General features: G+C 55.9%; 1 protein-coding gene across 8 annotated transcripts in view; it reads right to left on the reverse strand.

Annotated features, from left to right (window-relative positions):
* The window catches only part of GRIK5 (glutamate ionotropic receptor kainate type subunit 5), a 57,287-nt gene that overhangs the window by 35,746 nt on the left and 1,998 nt on the right, over positions 1 to 19,543 (reverse strand). For 2 of the 8 annotated variants that reach the window (XM_077131657.1, XM_077131656.1), the window contains exons 2-11: positions 13,350 to 13,478; positions 12,788 to 12,952; positions 10,332 to 10,429; positions 10,085 to 10,250; positions 7,782 to 7,960; positions 6,308 to 6,361; positions 6,053 to 6,214; positions 4,278 to 4,430; positions 3,774 to 3,878; positions 3,560 to 3,667 (exon numbers count right to left, since the gene is read on the reverse strand). In XM_077131657.1, coding sequence (XP_076987772.1) covers positions 3,560 to 3,667; positions 3,774 to 3,878; positions 4,278 to 4,430; positions 6,053 to 6,214; positions 6,308 to 6,361; positions 7,782 to 7,960; positions 10,085 to 10,250; positions 10,332 to 10,429; positions 12,788 to 12,952; positions 13,350 to 13,428 — 1,269 coding nt within the window. In that variant the 5' untranslated portion in view covers positions 13,429 to 13,478. Of the gene's footprint in view, positions 1 to 3,559; positions 3,668 to 3,773; positions 3,879 to 4,277; positions 4,431 to 4,806; positions 5,849 to 6,052; positions 6,215 to 6,307; positions 6,362 to 7,781; positions 7,961 to 10,084; positions 10,251 to 10,331; positions 10,430 to 12,787; positions 12,953 to 13,349; positions 15,163 to 16,983; positions 17,166 to 19,242; positions 19,405 to 19,543 lie in introns of those variants that run through there. The other 6 variants (XM_077131654.1, XM_077131653.1, XM_077131655.1 and 3 more) reach the window with 5 other exon arrangements.

Here is a 19,543-nt window from a genome sequence, read left to right on the forward strand (position 1 = left end):
AAAAGATCATACATCTCAATTAAAAAAAAACAACAGAAAAAGTCTTTACTTCATTGGGAACCTCCCAGAAAAGGATTTCCAAGTACGCAGTAAATGCAAAAAAGTGGTCAACTGCCCTGGTAATGAAGGAAAGGCAAGTGGTAACCACAGTATGGTTTGGTACCTTTACACACTCACTAGAATTGCTAAAATGAAAAGAACAGTCAACACCAAATGCTGGGAGAAGACTTGGAGCAACTGGGATTCTCCGCCCTACACTACTGATGGGCGTGTAAACGGGTAGGGCCACTCTGAAGTGCACTTTGGCAGCATCTATTAAAGCTGAACAGACATCCAACCTGTGATCCAGCCACTCCACTCCCAGGTCTTATCCCCAAAGGGTAAGCTGTATGTGCTTGTCACTGCAAGACAGGCTTCCTATAATGAATACTTACGGGAAAAAAAAAACAGGAACGACTCAAACGTCTATTTATTTTTGATGGGTAGTTAAATTGTGGTATGTTCACATAACAGAACTGACAGCAATGAGCATAAACTACTTGCAACAACCTGAATGAATCTCATAAACATAACATTGAGCAGAAGAGGCCAGACGCAGAGAGAATATGTGCACAGCGTCATTCATGTGAAGTTCAAAGGCAGTCAAAGCTAATCTATGGTGATAGGAGTTGGGCTGGTGGTTACCTTTAGGGGGCCAGTGATTGGAAGGAGCACATGGAGGCTTTGGGGAAGTGGGGCGCGTGGCTGGTTACACAGATGAGTTGACTTCGTGAAAATTCGGTGAGTGGTACGCTTCTGATTTGCGCACATTTCTGTATGCATGTTACCCTTCAATAAAAATATCTTGAAACTAAAAACACAAAATTAAAGGAGGGTGGGTTCTAGAATATTCTTCACAAGCTGCTTTCCTGGACTCCTTCATGAACTGGGGACCCAACTCCATGTCCAGGAACTCCTGGAGCACAGTCTAAACAACTCTGATCTTGTCCCACCCCCTCACTCCATTATAAATATTTCAATCCCCGCACGCTAAAAGAGGAACTGAGGATAGAGAGAAGAGAACAACCCAGAGTCAGGCAACATGAGGTTGGCACTGCCAGGCCTAGCACACAGCCCTGGGGGCTCAGAGGAAGCAGAAATCAAGGTGGTGTGGCGCAAAGGACAGTCTCCCAGTCCAGGGACAGCAACACCCTTTGCCCCAACAACCTACCTCCTCCCACTCCTCTGCCCTGCTTAACATCTGTCATCTGGCTGCTCCCTCCCTCCCACAGCCCGAGCCCCTGCTTAGACCTCATCTTCTCCCCCCTGGACCACTTCTCTTCTCCAGCAGCCTCCCTCCAGGGACTCCAGAGGAGTTTTTCCGACACCCAAGTATGACCCTGCCCCTTTCTGCTCAGCATCCTTCCAAAGTAAAGTGTAAGCATCTCCTTCAGAGACTCTTTCCACCTCCTGCCCCACAGCCCTCTAAGCCTTCTTCAGAGTTCACTGCCCCCTCCACGCTTGCTCTGAGCCAGGTGCCAGCCTAGGCCCTGGAGCCAGAGCAGAGAATAAGACAAGTCCTGACCTGCATCCTGCACCAGGCCCCCAGTTTGAGTCATGTCTGGATCCCCAAGAGCCTAACACAGGCCCTGCCCATCAGTACATGTCCAAAAATGTGCAGGAATGTGCAAGGCACATACAACTGTGCCCACTGACTTCCCACTGCCTCTGCATCCAACCTAACCAACACGTCCTGAGGCCTCTAGTCCTGCTGCTCTGCTCCCTGGACATCCTGCACCTCTTTCTCTGTGCACCCAACTCCTATGCAACTTTTAAATACAATCTCCTCCGTGAAGCCTTCCTCAGATCTTCTAAAGATAAATTGGTCCCTCTGATCTTTGGAGTCCCAGCCCTCCTTACCCTGTGCTGGAATGACTAGTGTCGGGGTCTGTCTCCTCCATCAGACTGGGACCCCTCCTCCATCACCACTCAGAAGCAGGGAAACCATGAGACACGAGACCACCTGTGACTCACTAATGTGTCTCCAGAATTTGCGTAAAGCCTGGCACAGAGCAGCTTCAGTAAATATTTGCTGAATAAATGAATGAATCCACCAATAGAAGAATGAATGTCAAGGAGAGAACAATATTGCCTCTTGGGCCTTGGGGAGACAGGGAGAGAAGCATGAGAAAGGGACACAAACCCCCCAAGATCATGGCTCAGCTCTCCTGACATCCCACCCTGACCTCTGCCCCTGTTCCCCAACAACGACCCCATCTCTTTCACTCCCAGAAGGCCTCTGGGACAGATCACACCTATATCCACTAAAATACAGACTTCTTCTAAGCCAGCCTGGCCCAACCCTCAGGGCCCTGGGGTGAGGCTGTTACAACAGTCTGGTTTCCCGTCTGCAGGCCATCTGTCCCTCCCCAGCAGGATCACTGGCCCTTCTCCAGAGGGAGAAGGTCCACTTCAGATCAGGAGTTATCTAGCGACTAAGGAAACAGCTCTGTGACTCACTATTTTAGGGGTCACTGACACCCCAGGGAACCCTCTCTGGACCTTGGCACCTCCAGCCATCAGCTGGCCCAGCTCATGGTTACTCAGGGGGTCCTGCTAACAGTGATGCCCACAGGTCTTGGTCTTGGGGTGGCTCATGAAAAGTGTGGCTGTTTGACATGCTGGACTCCATGCCCAGCTCCCCTGGGGAGCCTCCTGCTCTCCAGGGGTATGTATATCAACTTTCCCTGAACTCCTCCAGGGCTGGTGGCAGGGGCAAGAGGCTGTTTCTTTATCTTCAAAGTTGGAAAATATGACTCACCACACGGGGTGCCTGGGAAGTTTAGAGGGACAGCCAGAAAGGGCCTAGCATAGTACCCAGGGCAAACCAGAGGATCAATAAATATCTGTGGATGCACAAAATCCTCCTCTATTTTTCTAAATGCTTTCCTCTCCCGGGCCCTCAGCTTCCCTGTTTGTAAGCACCAGGGACCACAGGAGAAAGCTGTGGCTGGTTTTGGAGCCTTAGAGCACAATGGTTAAGGTTGGGCTCTGGAGTCTTAGAGACATGGCTTCCAGCCCTGGCTGTGGCATGGACTTGCTGTGTGACCCTGGGCAAGTTGCAGTGCCTCTCTGAGACTCAGTTTCTTCATTGCCAAAACTGATATTATATAAGTTGGCACTTGGCAACGCACTGGGTTGGCAAATGTGACTGATGAGGGCTTCCCATACACCTGGCACTGTGCCAGGACCTCTGCCCATGTCTCCCACTCCCACAGTCACAACCATCTCCACTGTCTGACCACGGGCTCCTGGAGGTGGGGGCCTCGGGTGACACAGAGCCTGGGCTAGGATCTGGGTCTGAGAGCAGAGCCTGTGCTCCCACCTGCACGGGTAGCGGTAAGGAGGGCAATGCTGGGGCCACACCTGGGTTGTCACGTGCAGGTGTCACATCCCTCCGCTGGCCTCTGGGCTTGTACCAGCCATAGCAGAGCCAGGCCCAGGCTCGGGGCACCGCTCAGGAAAGGCCTGGTGCCTGGGTCCCTTCCCCACCCCCAGCTCCTCCTCTAGGGTCACTCACCAGGATAGTCGTGACCACCAGGGTCTTGTTAGCCAACGTCTGTGACAGGTTGATGTCCAGGGTGGTGGCGTTCATAGCCAGGGTCCGATTCGAGTACCACACCCCGATCTGGGGCAGAGAGAGCACCCTCAGTGCAGGCCCTGCTTGCTACGCAGCAGCCCTGGGCCCACCCCGCCCTGCTGCCAGGGCTCTGCGGTCCCCTGGGCCTGCTCACCTCGCGGTGGCCCTGCCGGGACTTCTCCAGGACGCGCAGGGTATAGTTGGTCCTCTGCCCTTTGCTGTTGAACTCGACCCGCCCAGTCAGCCCATCATACTCTACCTAGCAGGGCGGGGAGGCGGGGCGGGGGGGGGGGGGGCATGGGAAAGGCCCAGAGGGCAAGAGACACCCACAGAGAGAGGTGAGGAGCCCGAGGTGGAAGGAGGAGAGAGGGAGAGCGGTCAGGAAGGACCGCAGTCAAGAGAGCAAGACAACCCACAAGGGGACGAGGGGACGGGAATAATGACACACAAAGAGAGACAGACCCATATGACAGGTAAAAGCCAGAAGACAGAGGAAGGCCGAGTGAAGAGATGAGACAGAAAGAATGAGGCAGGGAGGTGGGGGTGGAGGGGGGAAGGGGAAGGGGCGGAGAGGGGCCACAGGGTGGATGCAGTGAGTGTCCCCATCCCACGGGCAGTGCTGCCCTGCCCTCCTCGGCCCTCCCTGTGCCCGGCTCACCATGCGCAGGTAGTTCATGAGGCTGGTCCCGTGGGGCCAAATGTTGGCCGAGGTACAGGCCAGCGGCTTGACGCCAATCTCCTGGCTGCGGTTCAGCTCCCGGACAGCACTCACCACCACGTGCACGGCGTCAAACATCAGCGCGGCTGACAGCTGGGAGTGGGCGCAGAGGAGGGGGCAAGATGGGACAGGGGAGGCTTAGCTGGGGAGCCCCGAAGACCCCTATGGTGCTACCGGCAGGCCCGTGGTCTGCTCTCAGCCCAGGGAAGGGAGCCCGGGTGGATCACGAGTGAGGAAGGGGGAGTGTGTGACAGGCAATGTGGGGGCCACAACGTGCGGGCGGCAGCGTGGAAGGCGTGCAAGTTGCCCTGTGCCTTGGTGGAAGGAGCTCTCCCTGGTGGGGCGTAGCCTTGCCTCTCTGTTAGGGGGGAGGGCCCGCCGGAGGGGTTCTGCCTGGGTGACTAGATGTTAGTCACCCATGGGGGGGGATATGGGGGGTATGGGACCGACAACCACGCCTGTGTAGCTGACACAGATGGAGGTGACAATGGCCACAGCCTGGGAGTGTGTCTGAGGGTATATGGGAAAAGCCTGCATCCGTCTGTCTGGGTCCACACACCATGGGCAAGACATCTAGGGAGGCAGGATAGCAGGATGGGTCTGAGCTGGGCCTGGGGGGCAGGCGGCTCTGCGCTGGAGGCCCCGCTGTATTACTTCCTGACTCTGTGACCCGGGCTGAGTCTCTGTCCCTCTCTGAGCCTCACCTGCCTCCCCCATAAAATGGGGGTAATTATCATCTCTGCTTCCGAACTCTGTTGGGAGGCTTCAAGGAGATCATGCAAGTAAGGGCTCAGAACAGTACCTGGCACACAGTAAGCATTCCATCCGCACTACCCCTCGGCCAAGACCGACAACTGTGAGTGAGCACAAGCACGTCTTTCTGCTGTGTGTACACAAAGGGCTGAACATCTAAGTTCTGCAGGTATGTGCAGCAGTGTGGGTGAATGTGCCTCTGTCTTGTGGTGGTACAAGGCTGGTCTGTGTGCACATGGCCAACTGCAAGCTCCATGCATGTGTGCATTCTGAATTGGGCCTCAGAATCTTGGCGTATGAGCATGTGTCTGGGAACAAACACACATAAATATGCATTTTTGGTGTGTTTACATTTATTCAATATATATTTATTGGATGGCTACTATGAGCCAGGCTCTGTTTTAGGAGCTGGGGATACAATGGTGAACAAAACAGACAGAAACCCCTGCCCACCTGGAAGTTAATCTTTCTCTCTCTAAGCAAATTGTATAGCAATGTGATTACATGGGGATCAGATAAGCAAAGACAGGTAGAATGGAAAAAATTAAGGCAGGGAAGGGGACTAAACATTAGGTAGTTTGCAATTTTTAAAATATGGGGACCCAGGCACAACCAGTGAGGGGCATCTGAGCGGAGACCTGGCAAGGAGGGTGCGAACCCCTGGCTCTCTGGGGAAGCACATGCTTTGCAGAGGGAGGAACCTGTTGTAAGCCTCCTTTGCTTGGAGTGTCAGGGGCACCTCAAGGAGTCTGGCACAGCTGGAGCAGAGCAGGCGGGAAAAGGGAAGGGGACACACAGTCAGATCATCTCAGGGCTCCACAGGGAGGACTGACGGGGTTGACTCTGTGGGCTCTGAGCATGACCTGCCCCGGGTTTGCAAGGGGGCCTCTGTAAGTGGGAGCAGGAAGTCTCTCTGGGCATGATAAAGTGTCCGTGGGTCAGGGGCGAGGGCACGTGCTCACCGCAGGGCCCGGGTAGGTGCTGGCTTCACAGTTCTCCCTCCAGGACATGTTGAGGCTGCGCACAAACTCAGGGTAGAAAGGGTGGGAGGTATTGAACATGGAGAAGCCCAGGATGTTGGAGGAGTCCTCGACGATTCCATCCAGATGCAGAATGGGGAAGTCCTGGGCCCAAGGAAAGGTGGTAAGGCCTGGGGCCCAGGTCCAGTGGGGCAGACCCTGCAGGGGGCAGGGGCAGGGAGCGGGGCCCGTACGCACCATGGTGGTGAGGATGTACTTGTAAAAGGCCGAGGTCATTCCCAGCTCCGAGGCCTGGAGAGCACAGACGAGGCAAAGAGGCAGCGCCAAAGGCAGAGGCCCACAGGCAGAGGTGAGGAAAACCCAAGAGAGGAAGACACCGGAAAGTCAGTAAGAGACACGAAAGAGAGAGAGAAGGAGAGGTTGTGAGGGTGGGGAGACCTTGGCCTCTCATGCTCTGGTCCCAATGCCTGCTAGGTGCCCCAGGTGGAATGAAGGTTTATCAGAGAAGAGAATGGGGCCCTTGGCCACCCTCCCTCATTAGAGAAGCCAGAGGACCTCCTTCTGGAAACAGTGACGCCTCAGAGACCAGGGGAGGAGGGGACCCCTTAACACCTGCTGAACCCCAAGGTTGAGCTGGGCAGCTAACGTGGAGGGCTCAGCCTGGTTCCAAGTTCAGACAAACTGCCCCCTGCAGTCCTTAAAAGCAGTCTGCAACTTCCAGACAGCAGCCGATTTGAATCTCTAGATTCAATTTTTGAGTCTCCTCCTCTCACAGTCCTCAAGAAGAAGAGATGGAAAACCTCTCCATGCCTCTCCCAATCCTGCCCTCCTTCGATAATCAAACAACACCCTCCACTCCCACCTGGGTGGCAGGATCTGGACTGGGCACCTGCCCCCTTGGGTCATGGCCCCATTCCCCAGACAGGAAGTGTGGGCTCAGAGGGGAAGGTGACAACAGGGCACGGAGCTTGGAACTGGGGTGCCAACCCAGAAATGCCTGCATCCGAATTCCCAAAACCTTTCCCTCGACCATCCTGCCTCGAGAGCACTCAGATCCTGGTCACACTTTCTGAAAGCTACGCTTAGAAGTAACATATGGTTTTAATAACAAAATAAAGAATACAGATTTGATTATAAAGAAAAATTAAGAGCAGGGAGGCAAATGAATGATTGAGTGGTGGTCACCGGGGGGCAGCCTGTGTTGGGCCTGTGGGGGAAAGTCTTGTGCTGACCCTTCCTGGTGCTGGGTGACTTTGAGCCAGTCCTTTCCCCGCTCTGAACTCCATCCAGCTTCTCCATCTCCCATCACATCTGCCCGACGGGGTGGAGTGAGAGCCCAGAAAGTAACACACGCAATAGGCGACTCTACACAGAGCCCTGTGCAGAGCAGACCCTCAGCAAACTAACCAGCAGTTCCCACTCCGCTGGCAGGTGCTTGGGCCAGATTGTCCTAAGCCCTCAGTGCACTTCACTTGTTTGGCCCTCAGGACACTGCTGTGGGGGGAACCCTTAGTGTCCTCACTGCCCAGGTCACGCCACCAGGGAGCGGCCAAGCTGTGAGGTAAACTTTAGGACTCTTGTCTGTTCGTCGGCTCTACGGGGTCTTGACACCCCCAGAGGGCCACTGAGGAACTGAGGCCCCTAGGTATTGGGTACCTTGCTCACAATCACATTTCCCTTAGGGAATTAGAGACGGGGTGAGGGGGCCCACCTTGCGGAGGATGAGGTGAGAAATGGACGCATTGGCATCGATGATGATGGTGGACACCTTGTCGTCACGGATCTCCTTGAGCAGCGGCGTGGGGTCCCGGCTGTCGTCCAGCATCCTCACCGACAGCGTCTCCTTGGAGATGAGGAAGCCGCGCACCAGTTCCTCCAATCGCAGCAGGCCTGGGGAGGGGTCGGGGTCAGGCAGTGGTGCAGGAGCCCTTCATGTGCTGGGTGCAGGGGCTGGGCCAGCACCAGAGGGACTGCTCAGGCGAAGGGAACAGTGATCCAGATCTGGGTTCCCTGGGACACTGGGTTCAGGGACCCGAAGCCTGCGTCCTCTAAATTAAAACCTCCACCCCAGACTCTCCGCAGAAGTCCAGGCTCCATCTTCTGCCACCTTCTGAACGTCTGGCTGCCGTGTCTGACAGGCTTCTCAAAAACGCCACGCCTCAAACCAGACTCCTGTCTCTCCTCGGTCACCTGCCCCAGGACAAGCACAGCAGCTCCATCCTTCCAATCCTTAGGCCTTGCTTTCTCCATGCCACCCTTGCTTTCTTTCTCTTTCTCTCACACCCCCACCCCGTCCCTCTACAAACCCTGTCAACCCTGTCTTTGAAACACATCAGACCAGATTGTGCCTCACCACTGCTGTAGCCCTGGCCCAAGCCACCACCATCTCCTGCCTGGTGTAGCAGCCATGCTCCCCACCCTCCACCCCAGCCACGGAGGCCATTCCCCACACAGCATCCAGAATGATGCCGATCAGATATGCTCCTCTCCTGCTCAAAACCCTCTAGTCCACACAGAGTAAAGGCCAAAGTCCTGAAAACGCCCCCCAAGGCCCTACGGGATGTGCCCACCACCTCCTCCCCTCACTGACCTCACCCTCCCCTTCCTCATTCCATCCATCCCTTCCTCGGCCACACTGGCCCCCTCGCTGTTGTACATACATGACAACCACACTCCTGGCCTGTGGTCTTTGCACAGGCTGTTCCTTCTCTCTGCCCGCCCCTACCCCCTCCCCTCCTTTGGGTCTTTGTGCATGAGGCCCACGCTCTCCATTCCATTTAAAGATGCGCTCCACTCCATTCCAGCACCCCCATTCCCCTCTCCTGTTTTTTTCCACAGAACTTGTGACTTCTAACTATATAAGTCACTTTCCTATGGTGTTTATTGCCCAACTTCTCTCCTTAGGATAAAAGCTGACAAGCGCAGGGATTTCTGTCTGTTCCACTCACACCTATATCTCAATTCCCAAGAACAGTGTCTGGCAACAGCAGGTGCCCAATAAATGCCTTTGGAAAGATTAATTCCTTTTATAAGTTACTGAGTATGGGCCTTTCTCGCACCCAGAGACACCCACAAATCCACCAGCCTATTGGACATCTCCACTGGAAGGTCTCAAAGACACGTCAACATCCCCACGGGACTCACAGGCCTCCTCCTCCTCCTCCAGGCAGAGGCCTGGCCAGCACCCACGACTACCCGCCCTCCCCTTCCCCTCCATCTGGTCCCTCAACGTCGTCTCCCCACCTCAAATCTTCCAACTCAGATGCCACCACCTCAGCGCCAACCAGCATCCTGACTGCCTGCTACATGGGCCACTCTGCACTGCGGCTAGAGCCCTCTCTATGCTACAAATCAGCCCATGTCCCCTTGCCCCACCCCGTGCAGAAATCTTCCACAGCTCCCCATCACTCCCAGGACAAAACACAAGTCCCAGTGGGATCAGGCCCCAGGCCATGGCCCCTGCGTCATTGCTCTCCACACTCCAGCCGCCACAGGCAGCATTTAACCACTCTAAGGGGCCAAGCTCCTCCAGACCCTCTGCCCCTGCCCCTGCTCAGAACAGTCCTGCTGCCCCTATCCCCTCTCTAACGCTTCACCCTTCAGGCCCTTCAGGCCAGGCTTAGATGCCCTTTCCTTGGGGATGCGAGCTCTGAAACTGCCAGAAGGGGTTGGGTTTCCTACAGCCCCTGCACATCTCTGTGTTGGGACTGCTCAACTTCTGCTGGGTCAGGGAGGGTGCCTAGCGCTGAGTATTGTTGAGCCAGCCCATGGTGAGTGCACATAGTAGGTGCTTAGCAAATCTCTGTTGGCCAAATGGGTGTCTTTGGGGGAAAGGGAGGGGCCTGCAGAAATAGAGGTCTTGGGTCTTATGGGGGAAGGAATGGTGGGGCAGAAGAGCCTGGGGCCCCCAGGGCTATAACCAGGGGGGCTGGGACCTGTATCTCCCTCCTAGATCTCTTAGGAAGGGGCACTTGGGGGGAGAAGAAATCAAAACATGCAGTTTCCCCCCCTCACACTCAGCCTTGGCGCAGATGAGGCTGGCCGAGGGGTAGTTGAAGGACTTGAGGATTCGGGAGACAGCCAAGCTGACGTCCTCGTTACTAGGGTACAGGCTGACAGAAGCAAAGCGCAGGTACTGAAGGCGGGGGGTCTCCTCAGGACCCACCTTGATATGAGGGATCTGGAGAGAGAAGGCGCTTTTACTTCCATCCTGACCCGGTCTTCCCCAGCCCTCGCCCCACCCTCCCTGCGCCCACCTCACCTCCTTCTCCCCACAGATATGGCTCACGGTGGAGGCAGATGCAGGGCTAGACGAGGGCCCCAGGACAGACACAACCCCCTTGGGCAGGATCTGACACACTGCAAGGGGCGGAGAGAGTTGCAGTCAGAACCCCTTTCTGTCCTCTTCCCCGCCCCCCCAGGGGACCTTCCTGGGCCAGGATGGAGGGGGGCCAGCCTCAGAGACTGATCCGCTGCTGCCCCAGACCCGAAGGCCCAATCCCTGTCCCTGCCAACTCAGTGGACAAGAGGAGGAGGTAAAAGCTAGAGAGACAGGGAGACACGGTAACAGAGGAACAGGTCAGGTCAACAAGGAAACAAAGGAAGGGATGAAGAGACAGACATCTCCTTCCTTCTGGCCTGCAAATCCAGTGCCCCATTTCTCAACCTTATCTTTCTCAAACTTTTTAACCACACTACAACCTATGGTACAACCAACATCTCCCCCCCTTCCACCCTGATCCCATAGTCAAGTCTCCTGGATCCAATCCCACTACAAACACCATTTGTCTGTTGCATTTACTTACTCCTCTGCCTTTTCCTTTCTCTTCCCCTTAAACATGTGAGTGTAAAGTTACTGCTTTTGTCTGCTCCATACCAATTCTCAGAACAGAAATCTAAGTTTTCCTCAGGGACCCATCCCCTCCCTCGGTCCAGGGGTGTCCCAGGATTGACTGGCACACAACCCAGGCCTGCCCAATCATGGAACTTCCAGCCACAGTGATTGTCTCAAATAGGAACAGGTCCAAACCAGACCATTGAAACCTTCACCATATCTTCTGCTACAATAAGTGGGTTTGGTAAACAAGTGAGACTTAAGCTTTGAGGTGCTAGGGCCATCTTGCAACCAATTAGGGAGAGCATGCCCCAAAATTAAACTAGTCAGAGAAAAGTAGGGTCTAGAGACAGAGATTCCTGAGACATCACTTGAATCTGAGTACCTAGATCCAGCCATGCCTGAAATTAGTTCTTGGGTCTTTTAGAGAAATGAGCTGAAAGTTCTTTTTTATCCTTAAACCAGCATGAGATGGATTTCTGCCACATCCAACTAAGAGCATCATAACCTCCAAACTTGTTCTGTATCTTCCATGTTGGTGAGGACCCCACCACTTGCAGACCAGACACTTGGGAACATCCTTCTCTCTCTCTCTCTCTCTCTCTCTCTCTCTCTCTCCCAAAAGACTATGACTTACTAAATCCTGTCCCTCCTTTAAATTTTTTTTAATAAACTTTTAATTTTGAAATAATTTCAAACATACATAAAATTGCAAAAATAAGAGCCTGCACCTTCTTCCTTCTCAAATTCCTTCATATCTGTTCCCTGCTCTTTAACCCCTCTGCCTCTGTCCTCCTTTAATCCTCTCACCTTGGACAAGCCCTAACCTCCTCCTGGACCACCTTGCCTCCAGCCCCGACCCCATTTCCTACCATGTCTCACCTCAAATCTAGCCTCCAGATTCACCTCCCAGAAGTGCCATGCTGACCACATCCCCTAGTTTAAACCCATCTGTGGCTCCCCATTACCTACAGGGGAAGGTAGCATCTTTTACTCCAGCACTGCAGCCCTCCTCAAGTCAGCCTGCCTATCCCAGTCACATTCCAGGCCTGAAGTCTCTCAGGAGCCCCCCAAACATGTCCTAAGTCCAGGTGGTCAGGCTGGGCCCAACCCCACATCTTTTATTCCTTGACTCCAAATATCACCACTCCCTCCCCTCCAGCTCCCAGGCTGCAGGTGCACGTCTGGAATGCCATCTGCACCCTCACCCTCCAACTCAATTCCTCCCAGACTATGCTCTGAGATGTAAGAGAAAAAGTCTAGGATATATTGTACCCCATCCTCTGTCACAGAGATCTGAAACACACATGAACACTGCAAAGCCCCTGATAAGGACTGCAGGAAAGAAACCTGTTTAAAATCTCTTTTAAGGCCTGAAGGTCTATGGTTCCAGGACAACTGGTCAACAGACACCTATTAACCCTCATTCAGTGAGTCAATAGTCAACAGAGCTTTAGGCTTTGTTGCCATGATACGGCAGGTCAGGCTCCCCAGGGTGTCTAAGGTCACCGATTCCACATCCTGATTCAAAGCTCACCTGCCTTCTCCAGAAAGCCTTTGCTGGCCCTGCCCCTAGCCTCACTGCCTGGGCTCCCTGTTACTAAGATCTGGAGTCCCCAGCCAGATGTGAAGCTTATCCTACAAATGATGCTGGAATCTCCTCCAGGGCAGGTCTGGAGCTGCCGACCCTCACCCAGCAACAACCATCCACGGGAAAGAGAAAACAGAGACAGACTAAAGGAAGCAGACAGAGTTAGAAGAGGACAAGGCCAAGGTGAAGAGTCTAGAGGCAGAGGGATGGATGGAGGGCCCCAGGAGAACAGGCCTGAGTGTGGAGCTGCCGGCCTGCCCTACCTCGCCCCACACCCCTGGGCCCCGCTCACTGGTGTCCGTGGTCTCGTACTGGCTGTCCCGCTGCAGCTCAAAGATGTCTACTTCCACTCGGGCCTTGGCTGGGACCTCGATGATCCCGTTGATCTGCTCCCGGGCCAGGGCCAGAGCCAGACGCTCACCACGGCCACACACTGTCTGGTCATCCAGGATTGCAGCTGAGAGGACACAGGGGCTGGAGACCAGACTCCTGGGTCCTGAGGGAGGAGGGGCTGGGTACCCAGACTCGGGGATTCCAGGGGAGGAGTGGGGGTGGGGACCTGGACTTCTGGATCTGAGGGAGAAAGGGGCTGGGGGCTGGGACTCCTGGGTCTGAGGAAGAAGGGGCTAAGACCTAGACTACTGGGTCTGAAGTTAGAAGACACTGGGCATCTGGTTCCTGAGGAAGGAGCAACCTGGGGGCCTGGACTCCTCGGTCCAGGGTGGGGAAGGAGCAGGGGGCTGGCACCCCTAGCTCCTAAGGAAGGCTGAGACTTCAGCCAGGAGAGAGAGAGGAATCCCAAGGCCAGGTGGGAGTGTTTCTGAGAGGCTGGGTAGGATGCTGGAGAGCCTCACCCATGCGCAGTGATGAGAGCACCTGACGACTGGGGCTGGCAAAGGCAACAATCAGCAGCAGCAGCAGCTCAGCCGGCATCTTCCTCCCCTCCTCATGGGGACGCAGCTGCCGCGGCCCCCACTCGCCACCTGCAGGGGGACCCCCGACCCATGGTGATTGGTGATGCGGGGCACAGAGCCCTCCTGGAGACCTGTTGGAGGGGGTAGTAACCATAGACCCCAGAACACTGTGGTGAGGGGTTCACAGCTCTGAGAACACTGCCCTGGTGAGAGGCTCATGGTGCTGAGGACACAGCTCCCAAACGCGGGGAGAGGCATGTTGTGGATCTCAGGTAGAAGGAGAATTCTAAGGACCATCCCCTCCCCAATAGAGAACCAGGAAGTACCACCCCTATAGCTGGGCAGGCGGCTGTCTCTAGGCAACAGGAACCGGCTGGAGAGGATGCGGTGGTTGCTAAGCAACCCCATCCCAGACCTCACTTGCCACCTTTCTTACGTCCCTGGTTCCCACAATCCCATGGGGGAGAGAGGCCTGAACATCCGGGTCTGGATGGGAGAGTATCCGGGAGTTGGGAAAGTTGGGGAGGGAGGAGAGAGACACACACACGGAGACACAGAGATAGAGATGGATGGACCCAAGGCAGAAAAGGGGCTGAAAAATAGAGAGAAAAGAGGGAGAAGGAGAGAAACAGAGAGGCAGAAAAAGAGAAGAAAGACAAGGGACACAGAAAAAGGAAAAGGAAAAAATAAGCAGAAACATAAAGGGGACAAAAGGATGATAATTAGGGAAACAGGGAAAGAAATGAAGAGAAACAAAGAAGAAGAGTTACAGGGTGATGAGAAAGGAGGTAGGAGAGAAGGGGGAGAGATGGAAGAGAGGGAGTTACAGAGATGAAGAGAGAAAGGACAGGAGGGAGAGAAAGGATAGGAGGGAGAGGAAAGGAGTGGGGCAGTCAGAGACAGGGAAAACAACACACTGGGAGAGACCCAGAGGCAACCAGGAAGACAGAAAATGGAGCGAAGACACAGCCAGACTCAGGCTGCGACCAAAGAGAACTGAGAGAGAAGAGGTGGGTAAGGTGGGTAAAAGGGTGGGGAGCTGCCTGCTAGAAGTGGGTTCCAAACTGCTGCCCTCCTTCAAGCCCTGGTGAGTTGAGGATAAGGGACCCTGTTGCATCTCTGCTCCTCATAATTGCTTCACCGCCCCCCACCCACATCCCACCAGGGAGTCAGGGCTTTCTCTGGGTGCCCCTGGCCTTCTGCAGGGTGACCTCGGACCCCCCATACTTCTGGACAGGGATGAGTTTGGCTAGATGCACAACTCCCCCTGGCCCACGGAAGAGTGTTCTTGTGGGGCCTGGATGGAGTGCTGTGAGAGTAGCCTGGGTGTATGCCCCATCTCCCTCCCGTCCCCACGGGAGGAGGATTAGACGATGAGGTGGTAGAATAAGCAGTGAGGGAAGTGGGGAAGAATACATCAACACCGAAGTCTACATGGCCAGGAAAACCCAGGCGAGGGCAGCAGGAGCCCAAGTCAGTCCTGCCCTGCCCCTGACTCAGTGTGTGACCTTGAGCAAGTCACTGCCCCTCTCTCGGACCTCTGGGAAAGAGAGGCAGTAGCGTGGGAGGCATGCTAGACTGCTTGATAGCTGCAGGCTGGAATTTGGGTCTAAGGCGAGGGCTTGTAAAGGGTGGAGAATCAAGGGAAGCATGGAAACCTAGAGTCAAGAAACAGAGAGACAGGAGCTCACTGACAAAGGGTGTGGGGAACAGAGTTGGGAGAGAGATGGGAATGAGATGGGTTATTCTGAGATACCAGGGACTTCCAGGGACAAGCAGGTGAGCGGAGCTGGGCAAATTAGAGATGGGAGATCGGAGGACAGGAAGACGAAAGACCGTGGGAGAGGCAGGGAGCAGAAGGGCAGGGACCCATAGGTGGCAGACACAGACGAGAGAGAGGCAAAAAGAGACAGGGTGCAAGGGCGGGGCGAAGGCAGGCCGGTGGATGCAGAGGCACGGGAAGGTACAAAACGACCAAAAGGATGTAACTGGGACTAAATGAGAGAAAAGGAAAGACAGCCTCAGCCTAGAAGTGACAAAGGGGACGGAGACAGGACAGAGGGTGTGGAGAGGAGGGGAACAGAATTGGGCAGTCCTGCGATCTGGAGACACAGGCAAACAAGAGTAAGGTCAAGGTGGGGAACACAGCAAACAGCTGAGTGGAAGGGGTACAGTCAGGGGTCCTGCCAGAGGAAAGACAAGACAAGTGGGCTAGCAAATGCTGCTGCAAAGGTGAGAAGGCAAAAGAGTTAGCAGAGACAAATGAGGTGAGGGAGAGGGCAGAAAAGATTATTAACAGGTGCAAGAGAGAGTCTGAGAGAGAGAGAGAGAGAGAGAGAAAAAGTATATCAGAGGTGCACAGTTAGGCACACAGAAGAGGAAGAGGCAAAAGAGGCAGAAGCAGGATTGAAAAAGCATGAGGCGCCCAGAAGCACAGAGAGAGAGAGTGATGGGTGAAAGGAAAGATGGATTCACAAACTAGGAGAGAGTGAGAGTCAGGAAACTGGGGCCTGGTGGCAGAATGAGCGCCTTGGAGGAACACAGGCAGGGCAGGGCAAACTCTGTGTAAGGAAGGTGAGCCCACAGTGAGATGCACCCACCCTGAGACTTTCAGATACAGTACCAGGGAGAAAAAGACCCAAGAGCTGGGAAGCCCCAAAGACGTGGGGAGGAACTGGACAAAAAGGCCGGGGGATGGAAGGCGGTAAAGCATAAGTAAGGAGACAGGGTGAGAGGGAGATGGAAAGAGAGGGACCGCCGAGAAAAAGACAAAGTGAACCAGGGTCACGGTGGCAGCTGAGAAGTGAGGGATGGAAGCAGCAGGGGACCCAGGGAAAGCAAGCAGGGAGGAGAAAAGGGGGGAGAGGAGCAGCTAAAAAGTGAGAGAAGGAAGACAGATGGTCTATGGGCCCAGAGTTAGAGAAAGAGGAACCAGGATGAACAAGCGGAACAGGGAGAAGCAAACGATGGAGAGGGAGAAGTGGAAAGACAGGCAGACATGGCATGGCAGACAGACAAAAGACAGGAGTTTCTGACAGGGAAAGAGTTTGTTATCAACAGAGACATGCCAAGAAAGGGCTAGGCCAACAGCAAAGAGGAGAGAAGTTGGGCAGAATCAAAGAGGTCCAAGAGACACATGTGATGGGGATTCAGAAACGGAAAGACATTGCCAGGAGATGAAGAGCGGATGGGATGGAGACAGGCCCATACCCAGACAGAGAGAATGAGGCTTAGGAGGAAAACAGAAAGACCGAGACAGTCACAGCGGGGCAGAGGTTCTCAGAGAAAGCAGGCGTGGGGACATGCCAGGAGCCAGGAGAGAAGGTGAGAGACCACAAGTGAGAGCAGGTCAGGATCCCTGGAAGCTGGAGGACCAAGGAGGGGGTGGGGGTGAACTGTGCACCCAGAGGAAAGGGGTGCGGAAAGGCTGAGGTGATGGAGGTTGGGGAGACGGAGGGTGCAGGGTTTGCCAGTCTGGAGAGCGAGGACCGCGGGCCCCCACCAGGCGGCAGCGAGTCCAGCCTTCCAAAACCCAGGCTGGGCCCAGCCCAGAGCCCGCCCTGCAGACACTCACGGATCCTGGTGGGATGGAGGGCTGGGCTCCCTCGAGGCCCGAGGAGCGACAAGGGGCAGATGCTCTGGCGCTGGGTGCTGGTGTGTCTGGGGGCGGGGGGGGGGGGGCAGTCCACAGGGCCCCCTCCCCCGCCGCCGGCGGTGGCCCCCAACTAATCCAAAACGGTGGCACCCCAGGAGGCGGGGGAGAGAGGACAGGTGGAAGAGGAGAGGGCGGGCTAGGGAAGGGAGGAAGGGGAAAGGAGAAAATGGAAAATGGAAAGAGAAGAGGGGGAAGGAGCAAATAGAGGGGAAGGAGGGAGGAAGGGAGTGGAGGAAGGTGAAAACGGGAGGGAGGGGGGTACAGGCAGAGCCGGGGGAGGGGGAAGCCGGCCCGGGAAAGGGCCCCGCCCCCTCCCCTAGCCGGGCCGGCCAGGGGGGGCCACAGAGGGCGAGGACTGGGTGGAGAAAAGGAAGCCAGCCATCAGGAGAGGTGGGGGAGGGGAGGGACTGCTGGGGGGGAGGGGGTCACCCCTTTCCCCCCTCCCCCCTGGAGCCTTGGCCCTGCCCTGGATGAAGCAAGGGCCTGGAGTCCTCAAACCCTCAGCCCCCAAGGGAAAAGCATGCTGGGGGTGGGGAGAAGTCGAGGAGTGGGGCTGGGGAGGATGGGTGCTGGGAGACCTGGAGAGGCCGAGGAGAGGGGGCAGGCGAGGTGGAGAGATGATGGGGAAGAGGGAGGGGTGGAGGGAGAGGAGCAGGTGGAAGAGGAAGGCAGAGGAGGGTGTCCCGGGGGCGCCGGGCCTCGGCAGGAGAGCCTGGCCACGGACTCCTGGTCCCCTGTGAGGAGCAGCCGCTGGCTCCTGGTCCCCAGCTGGGCCTGCCTCCCGCTGCTGGCTGCCGCCGCCGCCGCCACCGCAGCTCCTTCTCCCCTCCGAGGCCGCCGCCTGCCTGCCCGCTCGCCGCCCGCGCTGGGTCCTGGAGCGCGAGGGGGGGTGGGGGGGAGAGATGAGGGAGGGCGGGAGGCAGGGAGGAGGGCGGGCAGGAGGAAGGGAGGGAGGGAGGCAGGCCGGGAGGGAGAAGGGAGGGGAGTCGTGGGAGGGGGAGCCCGTATTGGTCGGGGCTGGGGGCCGCGAGGAGAATGCTGATGAGGGGACGGAGCTGCATCGGATGGCGGGCCCACCCCCGGGCCACCCCCTCCACCACCATGCCACGCCACGCCACTGCCCTGCCCAGGCAGCCCCAGCACAGGAGCCCACGGAGAGAAGAGGCTGATGAGGCAGGGAGACCTGGGGAAAAGGCCATGGCAATGGAGATGGGGGGAGAGGACCACAGAGATGAAGAAAAAAATGCAGAGAAATTGGAAGACCTCTGTCAAGACCCGAGAGGAAGGCAGAGACCCCCAAAACCCCACAAGGACGAGGAAAGGGAAAGACCCACAGAGATGAAATGACAGCCCACCAAGCAAGGGAGCATCCTAGAGAGACAGCAGAAGGACCCTGGCAACAAGGGGGCCACTCACAGACACAGAAAACCCCCTGCCTCACCTCGCAGATGGGGAGAGGCCCATGGAAACAGAAACTACTCCTCAGGCAAGAGGAGCTGTCCACGGACAGGAGAGGTCCCCAGAAATGGGGGGAGGTACCCAGAATGGGTACAAGGAAGCATACTACAGAGGAAGGGAGAGGGCCACAGGAAGCAGGAGGCCACCACAGAAACAAGTGGGGAAGGTCCCCAAACTAAGGGGACCCTGAGAGACAAGAGTGTGTGTCACGCACACAAGAGGTCCACTGAGGCAGGAGCAGCCAGCTCCCGAAGACAAGGGAGAATAGAGGTCCATAGAGGGGACAGTGGGGGTGGTGAGTCTGGGATTCTGCATAATGCACAAAGAATCCCTGGGGCCCTCTAGGTATGAGTGGGTGGGAGAAGAGGTCTCATTCTCTAGTCGCCATGGCAGAGAAGCAGCGGGAAAGGGGGACAGACAAGAGCAGAAGAGCTGGAAGGCAGAGCCAGGAGAAATGGCAGACTCCCTTCCAGGCAGCATCGCAGGGGGAGCTGAGCAGGGCAGGGAGATGGAGGAGAGAAGCCACACAGACCTTGGAGTGGGGGTGGGTGGTACACGGTTGGGTGGGGGGTGAAATTTGGGGGGAAGGAACATGACAGTTGGTGCTGAAGGCTGAGCCCATGACTCACCACCACCCCCGACGCTCGTGATGGGGAGGAGACACAGACACACTCACGTGTGGCACCCCAGCACACGTGACTACAAGCCTCGCACACACACCTGGCACGTGGTAACTCTCAGGCCACATTGGCCTGCATGGCAGGCCCCCTGCAGCTGGCAGTCAGGGTATCCCGGATATATATCTCTGAATCTGGAGAACCACTGACTACATACAACTCCTCATCCTATTTGGGTAACACACACACACACACCACCAACACCCACCCACCTTCAGCTCCAGCCAGATCTAAAAGCCCAGCCTCACACAACTACCTCTAGGTGTTTGCTTATGCAGGCACCTTGGCACAGAACACCTATGCTCTGTAAATTCCACCTCTCTGAGAAGTCCTAGTCCCGTGGT

The sequence above is a fragment of the Tamandua tetradactyla genome, chromosome 16 (assembly GCF_023851605.1).
Source record: "Tamandua tetradactyla isolate mTamTet1 chromosome 16, mTamTet1.pri, whole genome shotgun sequence".
NCBI lineage: Eukaryota > Metazoa > Chordata > Mammalia > Pilosa > Myrmecophagidae > Tamandua > Tamandua tetradactyla.